The following is a 15,358-nucleotide window of genomic DNA, read 5'->3' as shown; positions in this document are numbered from 1 at the left end:
GTTATTGCCTGCCTTTCTTGACTAAAACATGTTTTTACTTGAAAAGGGCTTTCATTCATTTGTTTTTTTAAAGGGTCATTACTGCTTTGAGCGTCTGTGTTTCAGATAGTAAGATTAACTCTACACTTGAGATGCCATGTGTTTCAAAGGGCTGAGATGGTAGGATAATGAGATTACATGGTGTGGAGTGTTTTGTGGCAGAAGGTATTTTTCACTACAACTCTCTGACATGAGTTATGTATTTTAAAACAGTGAGGGATACGATGGTATTGACGTGTTGCCCATTTAAAATAAAGGTGGATTATTGAGGATGTATATGGACGTAAACTGGTCTGGCACATCTTGATTTTTACTTAATGCTATAAACCTACAGCTGACACTGAATATCTTTTTCTATATAATTTAATTAATTGGCTGTATACTTTATATGACTCACATAACACAACAACATTAAGAATGTCAAGAAGCAACAGAATTTGTGGCCCTCTTGTCTGCCGTCATGGAAACAAGGATTAGCTTTGCGTTGCTGGTGTGCAGAGAATAGAAACAATCTGCACGAGGATGTGTCGGCCATTGTCTTTCGACTACAGTTTCATTTTAAAGGGATTTTAGAGGCTGCGATCTTAATTAAATCTCAACTGCCTCAAATAATGCATCAGAAGACACGCATGGCTGCGTAACCGCGTCGAGCCGGTAGACCATCGATCACGGGCGCGCAGCAGTTTACACCAACAGTGGCTGCAATCAGGGAAAAAAGTGAAAACGGTGAATGGTGGAGTGCAGAGTTGTAGTTGTCACTCTGAATTTGTACATCAGGTTTCAGTGCTGAAGTGTGTTGTGAAATGTGAACTTGGAGGTGTGGCTTCGAAGGTCAGAGAGACTGGACATTAGGTCTCATTTCAGAAATGCAATGAAGGGTGTGAATTTCTTTTAGCTTGTTTGTCTGTGCTGGTTCTGAGCATGAATGGTTAATTATGACTTCTGAATAACTTGAAAAATGCATCAGTGCTATTTTAGAATTTTATAAAAAATATACAGATTATAATTTTTTTCAAGAAAATGTAGTATTCATTTATTATATTATAGTAGAAAAAAGCACAAATGAATTTGAAAAATTTCAAATTAGGAAAACTAAACTAAAGCACTATGATGATGTAAAGGCCGGTGTGAGTGTGTGTGTGTGTCACCTGCAGTCGTGGCTGCCTCCAGTGTGGGAAACAGCGTCCAGCGTTGCAGCTCAGCTGTTATTGTTGGGGTGAGAACTCGCTCACTTTGCCGTGCAGTTTGTTTGTTTAAACCCGACAGCGGGACCAGCTCCGGCCAGAACCTGTTTGTTTGTAGTCGAAAAGTTAATTAAAATGCAATCTTGACTTTTGTTTTTACAGTTGCTGTAAATAATGTGAGCCTCAGCCCCCTCACACCCCTGCACCCAAATACAGAACGTATAGTGTGTGATGAAGGGAGACAAAATGTGGCTGCGTTTATACTGTTTATCTCAGATGTAAACATTTTTAAAGGGGCTTGATTGTGGAGGAAGAGGAAGGAATGATGGAGGGAGGAAGGGATGAGTAGTTCTGCCCAGCTTTTTAAAATTATTTAGGCGTACTAACAAATCTAACATATACCATATGCTACTTTGTACACGTACTGTTTGTAATAATTTCATTAGCAAGATATTATTATTATTATTGTTTATTTATTAATTTTATCATTATAAATGGGAAAGTTTGTCAGTGTGAAGATTTTGAATTAATGTTTAAAAAAAAAAAAAAAAAGTTCTCTACCTAAGAGATTTCAATCAACCTGAGTAGGTAACATGGAATTAGTCTTTCCAGTCTTGTCGACGACTAATTATGTTCACACTTCACTTAAGTACAATAGCTCCCGTGAAATCCTCATTTTGGTGACATTTTCATGCAGCGGATCACAGGGTGGGAAGTCGTTTTTCATGCGCCTCTGCAGGCCAAGGTAAAACAACAGCATCAAACGGACCAGACTCGGTGATTTCTCTTGGGCTTTTTTTATTTTATTTTTTTTTCACTTCTCCATTCCATTTGATGCCCCTGCAAAACAAGATGACCTCAGGGAGCACAAATGAAAATTTGATAATTCTTTTCTTTTTTCATCTTCTTCTTTTTTCTCCCTTTTTTTCTTTCTGACAAGCTGCACATTTGCGGCTGGTCTGTACCAGTCTCACGGATATTCACCTCCTTGTCCCTCATTTCGGTTCGTCTGCCTCTGTGCGAGGAAAGGAGCCACCGTGCAGCTTGACTCTCCCCTGCTCCTTTTCACCAGGCTTTGACCTCTGACATGTGACGGGAGGAGAGGGGGTGCAGTGAATCAGTGACTCTCGCAGTTTTTAAACGTGTGATCCGTGTTGCTTCATTAGATTGTCTTTTTTTTTGCATTTTTAGTTTTATCGAGTAGTGGTGCACACAATAGAATTTGGCTTTCTGCAGGTGTCCTTAATGACAAATGCCTCCTATACTGCCTGTGTGTGAATGTTGAAACTGCAGAAAATGATGCTGAAAATTAAACTAGTGATTTTTATATTTTTCAAAAAATATAATTTTTTTCAACATTGTTGAAACGTTGAAACATTTTTTAAATTAAAATGCATGTTATGTTTTGCTGTATACATTTAATACTGAATATACAGTGCCAGCAGACTTAAGTGTTCTGTATGGGAAATATAGTTTTACCCTTCATATACAGTGTGTTATGGGCTGCACATGTACCTGTATGTGCTTGTGACAGTTAACATGCCACAGTTAAGGTTTGTGTGTGTGTGTGTGTGTGTGTGTGTGTGTGTGTGTGTGTGTGTGTGTGTGTGTGTGTGTGTGTGTGTGTGTGTGTGTGTGTGTGTGTGTGTGTGTGTGTGTGTGTGTGTGTGTGTGTGTGTGTGTGTGTGTGTGTGTGTGTTTGGCCAGCAGGCCTGTGCTGGTACAGTATATTGCCTCCAGTCACTCTGCAGCTGTGTTCCAGGTTTGAATGTTTATGCATGGGAGGCACCTGGAGAGCACCACACCTTTGTGAAATTCATAAAAATCAGCTATTTCTGGCATCCTCAGAATGTCCTCTTTTTTTAACACCCTCATATTGGTAGAGCAGATTAGAGCTGGGCTCACTGGATCCCTCCAGTTATTAGCCCAGTGCGAGCCGTCTCTTTAGACTATCTTTAGATGGCCATATATTTTTGTGGATCATCTGGATTCATGATGTTATCTGAGAGATAAGGGAGTACACCATATGGGAGTGCTCTAAATGGTGACTGGCGTCCTGTGTTTGCGTTAAATGGGAACGATACAACAGCCAGGGCAATATTTTTCAGTTAAAGTGCTCCCTCCCGCCTTTACTCTCAATAGGACCCAGTCTTAGGCAGATTTTCACTCCTTCAGCACAGGATTAAATGGTGGTAGTTACATTGATCAATAGGTTAAGAAGCATACAATCCCTCTTACTGCTAATGACCTCAGTAGTAATGGGTAATAAAATGGGGGTCTGTAATAGCCTCTTACTGGGGCTGTGCACAGAGGAAGCTGCTCTAGCTGTAGTTACTGTGAGCCAGATGCTCGAGACAAGGCAAAGTGTGAAACCATGATGAGACACACACCTCAAGTGTAAAGAATTAAGACGCTTAAATAGAATAAAAATCTCAGTGTAATTTGTGATGAAATTGGCAGCTATTGTGAGCTGCTATAGTGTGTAAACCCTTTGTGTTAAGTTGAGGCTTGCATGTCAACATCACACTCTTGAATAATGTGGCATGACAAAATGATTATACATTTGAAAATATGACTAAATTTACAGCTTTAACATGGTAGTAAAAATAGAGCATGACAAATATGGAGTCGATTTTTAATGCTTGCGGTTAAAGTAAAGCTTAAAAAAAGGAGGTTGGCATTATTATTTATCCTTGGTGTGTGGGGGGGGGCTCATATTTAGAGGGGAACTATATATCATATCACGTATGATGCTGGCATGTATGACACTTGCATGCAGCAATTCAGAGCAGAGAGTTGACCTTCAAAATAGTTAATCAAAATTAGCGATGCCCAGAAAAAAGGGACTTCAGTGGATAATGACTGTGAAATTAGGGAATGGGAGGCCGCGGCTATGCAAATGACAAGACAAGTCATGTGCAAAAGTCAAGATGAACTGCATATTAAGACATAATACAATGGGGAATTAATATTGCATTTTCTTCCTATATGCCTTGTGCTGTAAGTGAGAAATGTGTGACTTAGCCCTGAGTGGGGCTGGCTGTGCCTCCCTCATTCTCTCAGGGGCCAGAAGAACACAGCACAATATGGTCTGGCACTGTTCACAGTAAAGTTAACGGAGAGCATCAAAGCCGCTCCGTCCTATTTGACGTTGCTGCCCTTTCCTCTGCATTAGCAGTACAAGCTGTTCATTATGGCAGCGCTTTGTTTTTGTTTTATGCTACAATGGGGAGAATGAATAAGGTAATATGCATGCAGGGCGTGTGTCAAGAAAAGCCCCTTAGTTACCGGACAAGGTTTTAAACAGCTAAATTACATTCAGAGGTGCATGAAAAATTCAAAGGGGTGTCATTAGCTATAAGGTGGCCACACAATTTGGGTAACCTTGGTGAAGACAGACTGTCATCGGCTATGTCCGCTCTATCAACTGCTGACATCAGCCTTAGAGACAGACAGCACATTTTAACACACGCTCAGGCACATACTGTACATACTAATGTATGGTGCACGTACATGGAACCATCTCCTAGACGTGTTAACAATTGCAAAGAGGCAGCACTATCGCGTACATCTTAGTTGCTGTTTGTCATACAAATGTCAAGGGAAGGAGCTTTTAATTGTCTTGCACATCATGGCGGTGAGTGGCAGCATCCAGACACACTCCGAGTCCCCTACGCCGCCGGAGCAATTAAGGCACCCTGACAACTGTGGGGGCTCTTTCAGTGTCACAACAAATCACTTGTTTTGAGGAGTCATGCACTCACACCTTTCTACTGGGAGTTAGTTAGTGGCCTGCGTGTTCTTCAACGTGGCTCCTCCTCCAGGCACTCCATATCTTCACAGTAATAGATGGCTGTTGACAGCGTCTCCTAATGAAATGTTCTCACATGACATGACATGCATGTGCAACCAGCAGCACTTTTTTTTCTTTTAGAGGCTTTTCTTTCACATCCAAATGCAGGTATCTTTGGCATCTTTGCCATGTTTATATGGTGAGCCCAGAGAAGCCTCTCGGCAGAAGCAGGTCATGTCTGATGACGTTGAAAGGGTTTGTGTTTGTGAGAAGGGAAAGTCAGAGGATGGCGGTACGGGTGGATACAGCTGGCTCTTTTCTTTCCCCCACTGTCCTTTAGCCCTCCTTAGTCTGGTGTGGTGTCATAATGGTTAGAGGGGTCGATATGTGTGTGTTTGTTGGAGGGAATGTGTGACTCTTGAGATTAATATAGAATCCAGTAAAATGCTAATTGTGTATATATACATAGCTTAAAATAATAATCATTGTTATCAGATATTTTATTTGTTAGCATTATTTTTCCTTCTCTTTTTTGCACATTTGATTTATTTACCTATTGCATGCTAACAATTAGCCCACTTGTGACTATAAACAAGAATAAGGATTCATTGTGCCCTGATACGTTACTGTATTTTGTCTCTTGACATCTCTGTGCTCGCTTTGTGTGTCTGTGCAGGTTCCAGTGTCAGTGGCTATGATGACACCTCAAGTGATAACTCCACAGCAGATGCAGCAAATCCTCCAGCAGCAAGTCCTGAGCCCTCAGCAGCTCCAGGTTCTTCTCCAGCAGCAGCAGGCCCTCATGTTACAGCAGGTAATGTACAACGCGTCATCTCGACTGGTTTTGTCAGACATCCCATTTCAGATGGTGGATGTCTTCTCATGAACCCTTCAGCCGCAACATTAAAACCAGTTACTGTTTTTTTTATTGTTGCGGCTGATCGGTGTATATTGTTTCACAAAAAAATATAAATTCACTTTGAAGTGCTCTTCGTTTTTTTTGCCTTAAGCCCCAAAAGATAGCATTCCTCAAAGTATTGAAAGTTCTCACTGCTTAGTTTTCTATGACTGACAGACTTTGACTCACATGCCTCCCTGTCTCTTCTGCAGCAGCAACTCCAAGAGTTTTACAAGAAGCAGCAGGAACAGCTCCACCTCCAGCTCCTACAGCAGCAGCATGCAGGCAGCAAGCAGAGTAAAGAGGTAGGCTGACATCACTCCAGCCGCCTGCCATTACCAAAGCCGTTGGCCAGACAGAATATGGGAGTCATGTGCACCCACCCCCTCCACCCCCTCCTAACTCCATCTGCTTCCAGACTGTGGTTAAAGCGGAGCGGGTGGGGGGGGGGAATCAAGTGCACTCAAGCTTCTGATTAGCATGTCAGACTCGCTGGATAAATGGTAAAAACTGACTGATACTGTGCTAAGAATTCAGCGCCTCCTTTTCTGGAAGCATGTAATATTTTACAGAGCCTGAGCCTTACTTCATTGTTCTAGATTTTTTTCTCCTTCTTCCAAGTAAACAAGTGTCCTGTGCAACAAAGAGATGACCGCTCCTGTGAGCCTCGTGTAGGACATAATGAAAGGCAGAAGGGAGAAAGGCAGGAACACGGAGCATATAAATCTGAGAGGCTTTTCTCAGTAATTAACATGGAAATGGTAGAGGAAGAGAAGGCATGTAATTGTGAGATATCAGTGCAACGAGCGCTCTCAGCTTTGTTGCCTGTGTTGAGTTTTCTCTCTCTCTCTCTTTCTCCTTCTCTCTCTCTTCCCTACATCTTTCTCGCTCTATCTCTCCTTTGCTCCCTCCAGTACATCGGGGCTTGCTTTAGGCAGCAGCTTAATGCGTGTTAATAACTGGCGGATACAGGCATCACTGTGGACAAAGCAAAATTATTATTGTGCGGTCAGAAGAAGTTCAAAGGCAATCTGGGATTTTTTTTTGCCGTTGTCCCCATTGAGTTCCGTGTTTGGAGAGAAGGGTAAGCATAGAAAATTAAGCCCAGTGTTAAAAACAGACACACACACACATCCACGCATGCCCACACTCACACACGTCCGCGTGCTGTCGAAGCTCCCAACTTCAAAGTCGTAGCTCCCTAATTAATGAACTGCGGGCTTCAGTTTGGACAAGTTGTGGCGTGATGCTCCCATAAATCAACATGACAGCGGAGCTCCTCGGCCTCAGATAGGGCCTGTCACCAACTCGCATCTGATGTAAACACTAGAGGAGCAAGGGGGGAGAAAAGAGGGGGAGGAGATGAGGTGGGGGGAGGTGCAATTGATCAGTTGAATGGGGCATGAGAATAAAAGAAAAGGCAACTTTTGAAGCATATTATGTATGATCACAGGAAATGGATGCAGCCTCGAGAGGCTCTCCCCCTCTCCGCCGATGTTTTCTTTCTCTCCCCATCGCTCTCTGTCTCTTTTTTTTTTTTCAGTCGCATTTCGAGCAGCCATCAAAAGACAGAATAAGAATTATGCAGTGACTCCCCTGTGGCTGCCAGACAATAACCCCCTGTTGTTGCTTTGTGCCTCTTTTATTTTAAAGACATCAAAATTTAGTTTTTCAAAGATCTTTAACTTTATATCTGAAGCTTGACAATAAAGGCCTGCCAGTGCCACTCTTTATCATTTGTCAGGGACTGTATTTTTCTCTCCCTCGTGCCACTTCTTGTTAACCTCTTATTTGGTCTATTGGGTCTGGGTTTTTAATGTCTCTGCATGCTGCGAGCGCACAGGAGCTGCTGTCAGCTGATGGGACCAGAAGAAACAAAATGTCAAGGGAGAACGGAGTTAGATTAATTTGCAATACTTGATTTTTCTTTCTTCCTTCTTTTTTCTACAAAGCCGCCCTCTGTTTATTTTGCGTTTTGAAGAAAAAAAAGAAAAGAAAAGACATTGTTGCTTGTGAACTCCCACCCCTGTGGTACTATTATCTTCGTCTTAGGCTGTCAGGGAACAGAACCACTGAGGACACGAGAAAGTTCTCCACTGGGTGGGGGTGGGGGAGGGAATAACCAATAGCCTCACATAAATAGGATGGATCAGAGAGAATCACAGACCACCTGTATCCAAAATTTCACTGCGACCTCTTTGACCTGTCCATTGTTTCTCCCTTATCTTTCTCCTTCTCACTTTTGGGTTAGATCACAAATGAGCCTGTGAATTAATGTGTGCTTACTGCTCAATTATGACCCTCCGCAACTGTCGAATCGCCCTCTTCCCCCCAGATTAATCCAATGAGATGACCCCGCTCGCTGTAATAGACCTGCGCTGCCCAGAGCTTTATTCCTGGAGCAGCGGACTGGGTGTGGGGCAGGAGGGAGGCAGAGGAAGGGAGAGGAAGGCCGCCCGACCCTTTTTGACAAGGCGAATGTGGGTGGGCGGAGGTTATCTGGCTGTTTCAGTGGTTTCAGAGCTTCTAGCAAGTGACCTAACAGCCGCCTTGTACCGAGACCTTTTTTGTGTGCACTCAATTGTGAGAAGTAAACAAAAGTGGTGTATCCTGTGTTTGGTAACAGGGTGCGGTGCACAGCTTGGCAGCCCCGGCACTGCTTTTAGTGCCCCCTCCTCTCTTCCCACCCGCTTGACAACTGGCCTTGTATACTCATAAACAGGCCCAGCATCCTGTTGAGTCTTAGGCACGGATATTTTATCCTTATCTGTTGGAAATACAGACGGTGCCCTGATAGATCCCGTTGTGACATCTCAGTGAGTTGACTGTGAATTTGTTGAGAGCGATGGTTGATGAAGAGGTGAAAAGTCATCTCACTCCTCCGTGCCCCCGTTATCTAAATAGCATCGCTCATTTGTTTTGACTCATAGGAGATTGGGGATATTAGATAATTTCCTTCTATTTATTATTCTGACTCTCAAGTCATCTTCTCACTTCCATTTTCTTTCTGCACTCTCATATCACTTTGTCATCATATCAGAGTTCACACGTTTCACTTTTCAGAGCCAAACTCCCAACTCCCTCCAAACACCCCCACAAATCAGTAAAGCTACACCAGCATTTCATTAAATCTGTCTCGGTGAAACAGCTGTAGCTCAGTGAGACCAACAGAGCGACTATCTCTCTGTCAGTCCACAGTGTGTGATTGAACGCAGCTTGCAGCACTGGTTTGGGGAAAGAGTGTATCCCTGAGCTCAGCGCCATGCCTGGGAGAGTTGTGAGAGTTGCCAGGGTGGTTATTAAGCACTTTGATTTAGTCACACGTTGTTTGCGGAATTATGAATGGCTGTAATTAAATTCCTGTGGCTCTTATTATGAATGATTAACTATGTTGTTTCGTTGTTTGTCATTTGCCTCCCGACTCCTCATTAATTACGAGAGAGAGAGAGATGTATAGTCTACCTGTCTTAAGTGGGCACTGGCACAGCCACACTAAAGGCAAAATTTATGAAAGTTATACTGGGGTATTTTGTGCGTAAGCACACGTTAAGTCCATTAAAACTGTTGTTATGAATGAACATGACGTTCTAAAGTGTTTATTTTTACAACTTGAACCGTGAACTCGAGAGCTTTGAGCTTCAAATGTTTTTTTCGTCAGCAGCCTACATGAATCCAGTTATATGCAAACATGCAATTCATCTTTACATGTTTGCTCTGGCTGTTATGCTTCTATATACTATTTGTATATTAGCTGATGGTGTGTGCTTGTCTTTTAATGTACGCCTGTGTGTGTGTTTGGGCCAACAGCAGCAGGTGTCAGCGCAGCAGTTGGCCTTCCAGCAGCAGCTCCTGCAGGTCCAGCAGGTCCAGCAGCAGCATCTACTCAACCTTCAGAGTCGGGGTCTGCTCACCATCCAGCCCGGACAGACCGGCCTGCCACTGCACTCCCTCACTCATGGTCAGTACCTCATATCAGAGCACTGTCCTCAACCACTGGACTATACAACAATTAGATATCAAGTCCAGTCCGCTATTGCTCAGTGGAAGAATTCGGTCGTAAGAAAACACTACAAGTCAGTGCCTGGGGACACCTCTTTATTTTCACAAGTGTTTAAGTTTGTTTGTGGATGTAAACTGATGATATTGAGAAAATAGTTGAGTCGAGGTCATGAGACAAAAACAATGGAGATTGGGGTCGTACTGATAAGGTTGTTTATTGCTATATTGGACGATCCTGGCATTGTATATGAAAAGCAAGTTGAATTCCTTCATCTGTTATTAGAGGTGATCTTCCCTCCTGAACACAACTGTTTTGTGTTTTCCGAATAAGAAAGATTTTTTTTTATATCTAAATAAATGATAGAGTCAAAGACAAGGAGGATTTTAATCAGATGTAAAAGGTAGAGTGACACATGGGAGTCACATGATCGTCAAGAAATTACATGTAATTTCGCAGGCCTTTCACGCCCTATCAACACTAATACAGATGTTTTTGTTTGGGTCCCCATGCAAGAGGGTTTTAAGTCACTAAATAAGAGATTTTTAACAAACACCCAATGTGAAGATTTTCAAAAACTCTGGTTTGTGTGTATGTGTGGAGCATTTGGGGAACAATCAAGTCATATATTACTTTGCACATGCCCTCCGTTGCTTTGTGTAATGACCATGCCCCAGAAACAACCACGACATTGGTGGCTATATACCGGTTTCTCTATGTTTGGTTAGCATTGCTAGGTCTAAGTATGCAGATAAATTTAGCATCACTGCACCACATTACCAGCATTTACAGGTGTCTGCCTTCATGTAGACTTTATCGTCACCCACTGTCCCTAGAAACAATGGATTTTGACAAAGAAATGTCTCTTCTTATATTTCATACTGATCTCAGTGCTGATCATAGACAGTTTCACTCTAAACATATTAGTATTACTTTGGGCCTTTAAAAACCTAACCCTCATGAGATCACTACCATGCACAGCAATTGGTGTGTCATGTACTTCTTGCTTTTTAAATTTCTGTAGGAACCAATTTTGCCATCAGTTTATTAATTAACGTCGTGGCATGTGTAAGTGTATCACTGTATATTCAGATTGGTTTGATTTGCCACTGCTGTAGCCCTGCTACAATACCTGTACAAATTTGCTTAGTCAAAGTGAACAAATGCACCACTTAAGTATGTAACCACATACTGTACATGGTTTCACTGAGGCAGGACACACCTAGAGTAAATCCTCACTCAACACCTCTTTAGTTTACTAAATGGCATGTTCTCTTGTCTGGGAAAACCCACTGTTTACTGAACCATTGTTGTTTAATTCTTGTAGGTTTTATTTGGTTTATTATCGTCACAGACAGTAAAGGTGAAGGCTGAGTTTTTGTTTTCTTTTCCTCCTCACTTTGTTCCTCAACTCTGTCCTGTTTCTGTGATTGGCATCCTGGTCACAGCCTCCTTGAGCCTGGAGTAAGACAGCATCTATTGTTCTTAAACTGCCAGTGAACTTGTCGCAGTGAAATTGCCTGTTACTCCAACCGTGGAGTCAATACTCACTGTTTGGCCAGGAAGTTTATTTCTTTATTTATTCTTTAATATTTTGTTAAGGAGTGGTCCCCTCATGACAAAGATGCCGTCATAAGGGATTTAGAACATGACATTGACTATTCATTCCCAGCTAAGACAAACAGTTTTGAAAAAACAAGATAAGGGCAATAAAAATGGGAGGGTTTGGGGGGGTGCTTAGGTAATAGGCAAACACAAACACGGTTTGTACAGTGGTGTTATTGTTTGGACTGGGTATGGAATCACTCATCCGTTCGCAGACGATTGCCATGGGCACAGGCGTGGAGCACCGCTGTGTTGTGAATGTGCCTCACTGAATTGCTCTGTGTCAGATGTCTGGCAAACACACACACACCCCTTAAGTAAAGCATTATATGGGTGTTATTGCTAGGTACTGTACTTTTGATGGATTTCCCAACAGCACCAGAACATCCTGTTTATACTGTCATCTTCACGTTCTTCCCAGGCAACTTAACTTATTAAGAGAGGTGTTGTATTGAAGTAATATAATTTTTTACCTAATGCTTTTTTAGATACACTTTGTTAGGGCTGCACAGTTTATTGTATCAAAACTGTGAGTTAGATTAATTGGATTCATATAGAGCTCTGATGCATCACACCACATGCTCAGTTTACCCTGAAGCCGTTGCAAGAAATTATTGAATATACACCACCTAATAAGATACCACAGACACAGTGAAACTGTAGAGAAAATATTTCAGAAAAATGTTCTCCCAAAAGAATCATGACAGAAAATCTTACTTTTAATTTTGAGGGAATTATTTTATTTTCATCAGATTTTATTCTACCCTTAAAAATGCATTAAAATAATTTGTATGTGAAACTTACGGCATAGTTTCCTTGAGGTGTTTTTTACAGTCAACAATCACAATGAGGAACTGGATCTCCCCACGTACAATTAGCTGATTGTTTCACTTTGCAACAACCAGTCAAACCTGGTTCGTTTGCCCTCGCAATCCATTGATGATTAACTCTGTGCCTCTGACAGCTGTTACAACACTTAGGCTAGTGCTGCAGGCCCCCAGTTAGTCCTTCTATTCTACATATTTTCTGCTTGACTGTTTGAAGTTATTGATGACCTTTCTGTTTTCCACATCACTAAACTCTTTCATGCATCAGCGGGCCAGGCCTGTGCTGCTCAGATCTAATCTGCAATATTCAGTTAACAGTTAGCACTGCGTCGGAAGTGATGAGTTGATCTGCTCTGTTTGGGTCTCAGCGATTACAGATTCAAACTTGGGGGCAGTAAATTGGCCAGGCTTTTTTTTTTTTTGTAACCGAGGATTTTATGTGTTTCATTTCATTTAGATAACAATATAATTATTTTTCAAAGGCCACGTGAAATCCACTGTATCCATTTTCCAAGACAACAAAGGGAACAAAAGGTTTTCAAAATAATAGGTCACTGTAAGAGTGTAAGGAATGGAAAGTAGGTGTACAATCTGTATTTGCGGTTTTGCTGCTAAAATGCACTTAAGGGCTCATTTTTCTTTCAGTTTCCTGCTTTGTTAAATTGTTGCCTGAGACCGATTTGTCACTTTAAGTCAAAGCGATGGACTGGAGGAATGTGTGTAAATTAGCCTTTCAAAAATGTGATAGCACTAATTAAGTATAAACTTGTAGATAGCAGTTTTGAGTGAAAAACAATTGTCACATTATCTGGAGCGTAATTTGTTTCTCTTGTCGTAAATTCTTTTGACATTAATGTTCAAAGTCTTGGAAGCGGCCAGACGGTATCTGTTATAAATTACAACAATGTGTTTGGGGAGGATATAACTTTCATAAATATAAATTTGATCCCAACACCCCCTCCCACAAAAAGCCTGTCCTCTTGACCTGATAAGTGAGTCAGTGGTAGACCAGGCTCACGTTGTTCAGGTGTGTGTGTGTGTGTGTGTGTGTCACATAGGTGGACAGTGTTTGTGCACATCCCGGATAAAATGGCCCCCCTCACCCTCCGAGGTTGCGCTGCACGAGAGCGAGTTCTTGTAGCCGCACAACATCATTTAAGCTGTCCAGGAGCGGCCGGGGGGACAGTGACAAGACAAATTTGTCGGTAATATGAAAGCAAAGAATGTGGCGAGCCATGAAGTGCTCACAGAACAGCAGCACATCAGGGACAGCGGTGGGTAATGCGGCTGACCTGTCAGTGATTGATACGTCCAGCGGTGGGCTACGGGTAATAGTTCCTGCAGCATTAGGACAGGACATATTTCAGGCCTATGGGGTGCATATCAGCAGGCCAGTGATTACGGTAACATAAACAGGGGTGCAGTAAAGGTCCCAGTCTGACGGAACAATAAACTAATAGCGGTGTCACTGTCCCCCCATGGCACCGGCACTGTGTGTGAGAAGTAACAGCTCGGTTTAAAGAGCCCGGAGCACTGAGGGCCATTTTTTATTTGGGGGATGATGGCCTGCAACTGATGTCATTATGAACCTTAAATCAACTTTCTGCTTGCTTGAACATGGTCACCTGGGTACAGGGGGACAAGGACAGGAAAAGGTTGAAGAGCTCGGCCTGTCTCTGTGCCAGAGCTACCTGCGGAGGTAAAATTGAGTTGGGAGGCCGGTGATCAATCAAGTGTCCCAACAACATACATTTTTTAAAGTGCTTGTCCGTATTTCCCCGTCGTAATGAGTGGAATAGTTGTGCTGAAAAATGGAAAGAGGAAAGATAAACCAATCGGGCATTTAAAGGATGGACAAACTGGGGACCCAAGAAAGAGGATTTACAGATCAATGTCATTACGTTTCCCACAGTAATCAGATGGAGGGGAACTCAATGCGTTTTGTCAAAACACAAAAAATAATACCTGCTGAGACGTTCGTGTAATGGTGTTTTATTGTCATTTATGTGAATCATGAGCCTCAGCTGTTGTTGGAAGAGGTTAGGGTTGGACCCGAGAAGAACAAGGGAAGAGGCAAACAGAGGGCAATAAAACTATGGACTAGATCCAGAAAGAGACAGCTTGGTCCCACTCCGTTACCTCTCTCATCAGACCGGTCTATCCGCTGCGGTTTCATCTGAGTAAACAGTGGTGTCGGGGTCACCAGGACTGCTGGGTAATTGAGCCAGTGCGGGCCGCCCTGTCAAGCACATCGGCTAAAAATACATCGCCCACTGTCATCGGGCACCAAGTGGGGGGAAAATGATTGGTCCCGCTGTCGGAGCGCAGGACACTCGCATCACCAGTGACCTTCCCCTTCCAAACCCACCATCACAGGAAAAGAAATAGAAACAACAATAAAAATAACTTTTGCTCCAAAGTCTCCAAAGCACGCCATCAAAAACAACAATGGAGCCTTCTGAGAATGTGCCTCCACAAATTGGCAAGCGTTGGATTAGCATGCTGTAACACAAACCGCAATATTAAGCATGTTTAGCCTGTCATGGACGTGCACTTTGATTAGGGCACATCAAGGCATTGAGGAGAATAAGGGAGAATACAGGCAGGCAGAATAGAGCAAGTGTGTTGAAATATCTGAATGAGGAAAGACGCTCCTTGGAACGTGGAAAGGTTATTGATTTGTCCTGCAATCATTTCCTGCTCTTTGATATGCAAACGATCTAGTGTGAATTTACAGCAATCCTATCAGACTCATTTCACAGTTCTTAGCCCCTGCGTCTCTCTGGAGTCCTCCGCCTCATTAGGCCAATGTTCTCCATTACCAGCATAATTAAAATCTTTAGTAGCTTATCAAATTAAAAATATTTTTGCTGATCGTATTGAGATCTTCACCTCATAGTTATTTTCCACAACAGGAATAAATTAAGACTAAGCATTTTGCACACAATGTATTACAATCTGGTGCTTGAAAGGAGCACTTCTGGTATCTATAGAGCTGGTGATGAGAAACGGGGA

At 42.5% G+C, this 15,358-nt stretch overlaps 1 protein-coding gene across 10 annotated transcripts in view; it reads left to right on the top strand.

Moving 5' to 3' along the window:
- foxp1b (forkhead box P1b) overlaps positions 1 to 15,358 on the top strand; it is a 158,826-nt gene that overhangs the window by 115,451 nt on the left and 28,017 nt on the right. For 9 of the 10 annotated variants that reach the window (XM_035152767.2, XM_035152771.2, XM_035152763.2 and 6 more), the window contains 3 exons: positions 5,693 to 5,830; positions 6,127 to 6,219; positions 9,722 to 9,872. In XM_035152767.2, the coding sequence (XP_035008658.2) occupies positions 5,693 to 5,830; positions 6,127 to 6,219; positions 9,722 to 9,872 (382 nt within the window). The remainder of the gene's footprint in view (positions 1 to 5,692; positions 5,831 to 6,126; positions 6,220 to 9,721; positions 9,873 to 15,358) is intronic. The other variant, XM_035152772.2, reaches the window with a different exon arrangement.

Source organism: Hippoglossus stenolepis, chromosome 3 (assembly GCF_022539355.2).
Source record: "Hippoglossus stenolepis isolate QCI-W04-F060 chromosome 3, HSTE1.2, whole genome shotgun sequence".
In the NCBI taxonomy this organism is placed as follows: Eukaryota; Metazoa; Chordata; class Actinopteri; order Pleuronectiformes; family Pleuronectidae; genus Hippoglossus; species Hippoglossus stenolepis.
The sequence above is the reverse complement of the archived record's forward strand: the minus strand, read 5'-3'. Positions and strand labels throughout refer to the sequence as shown.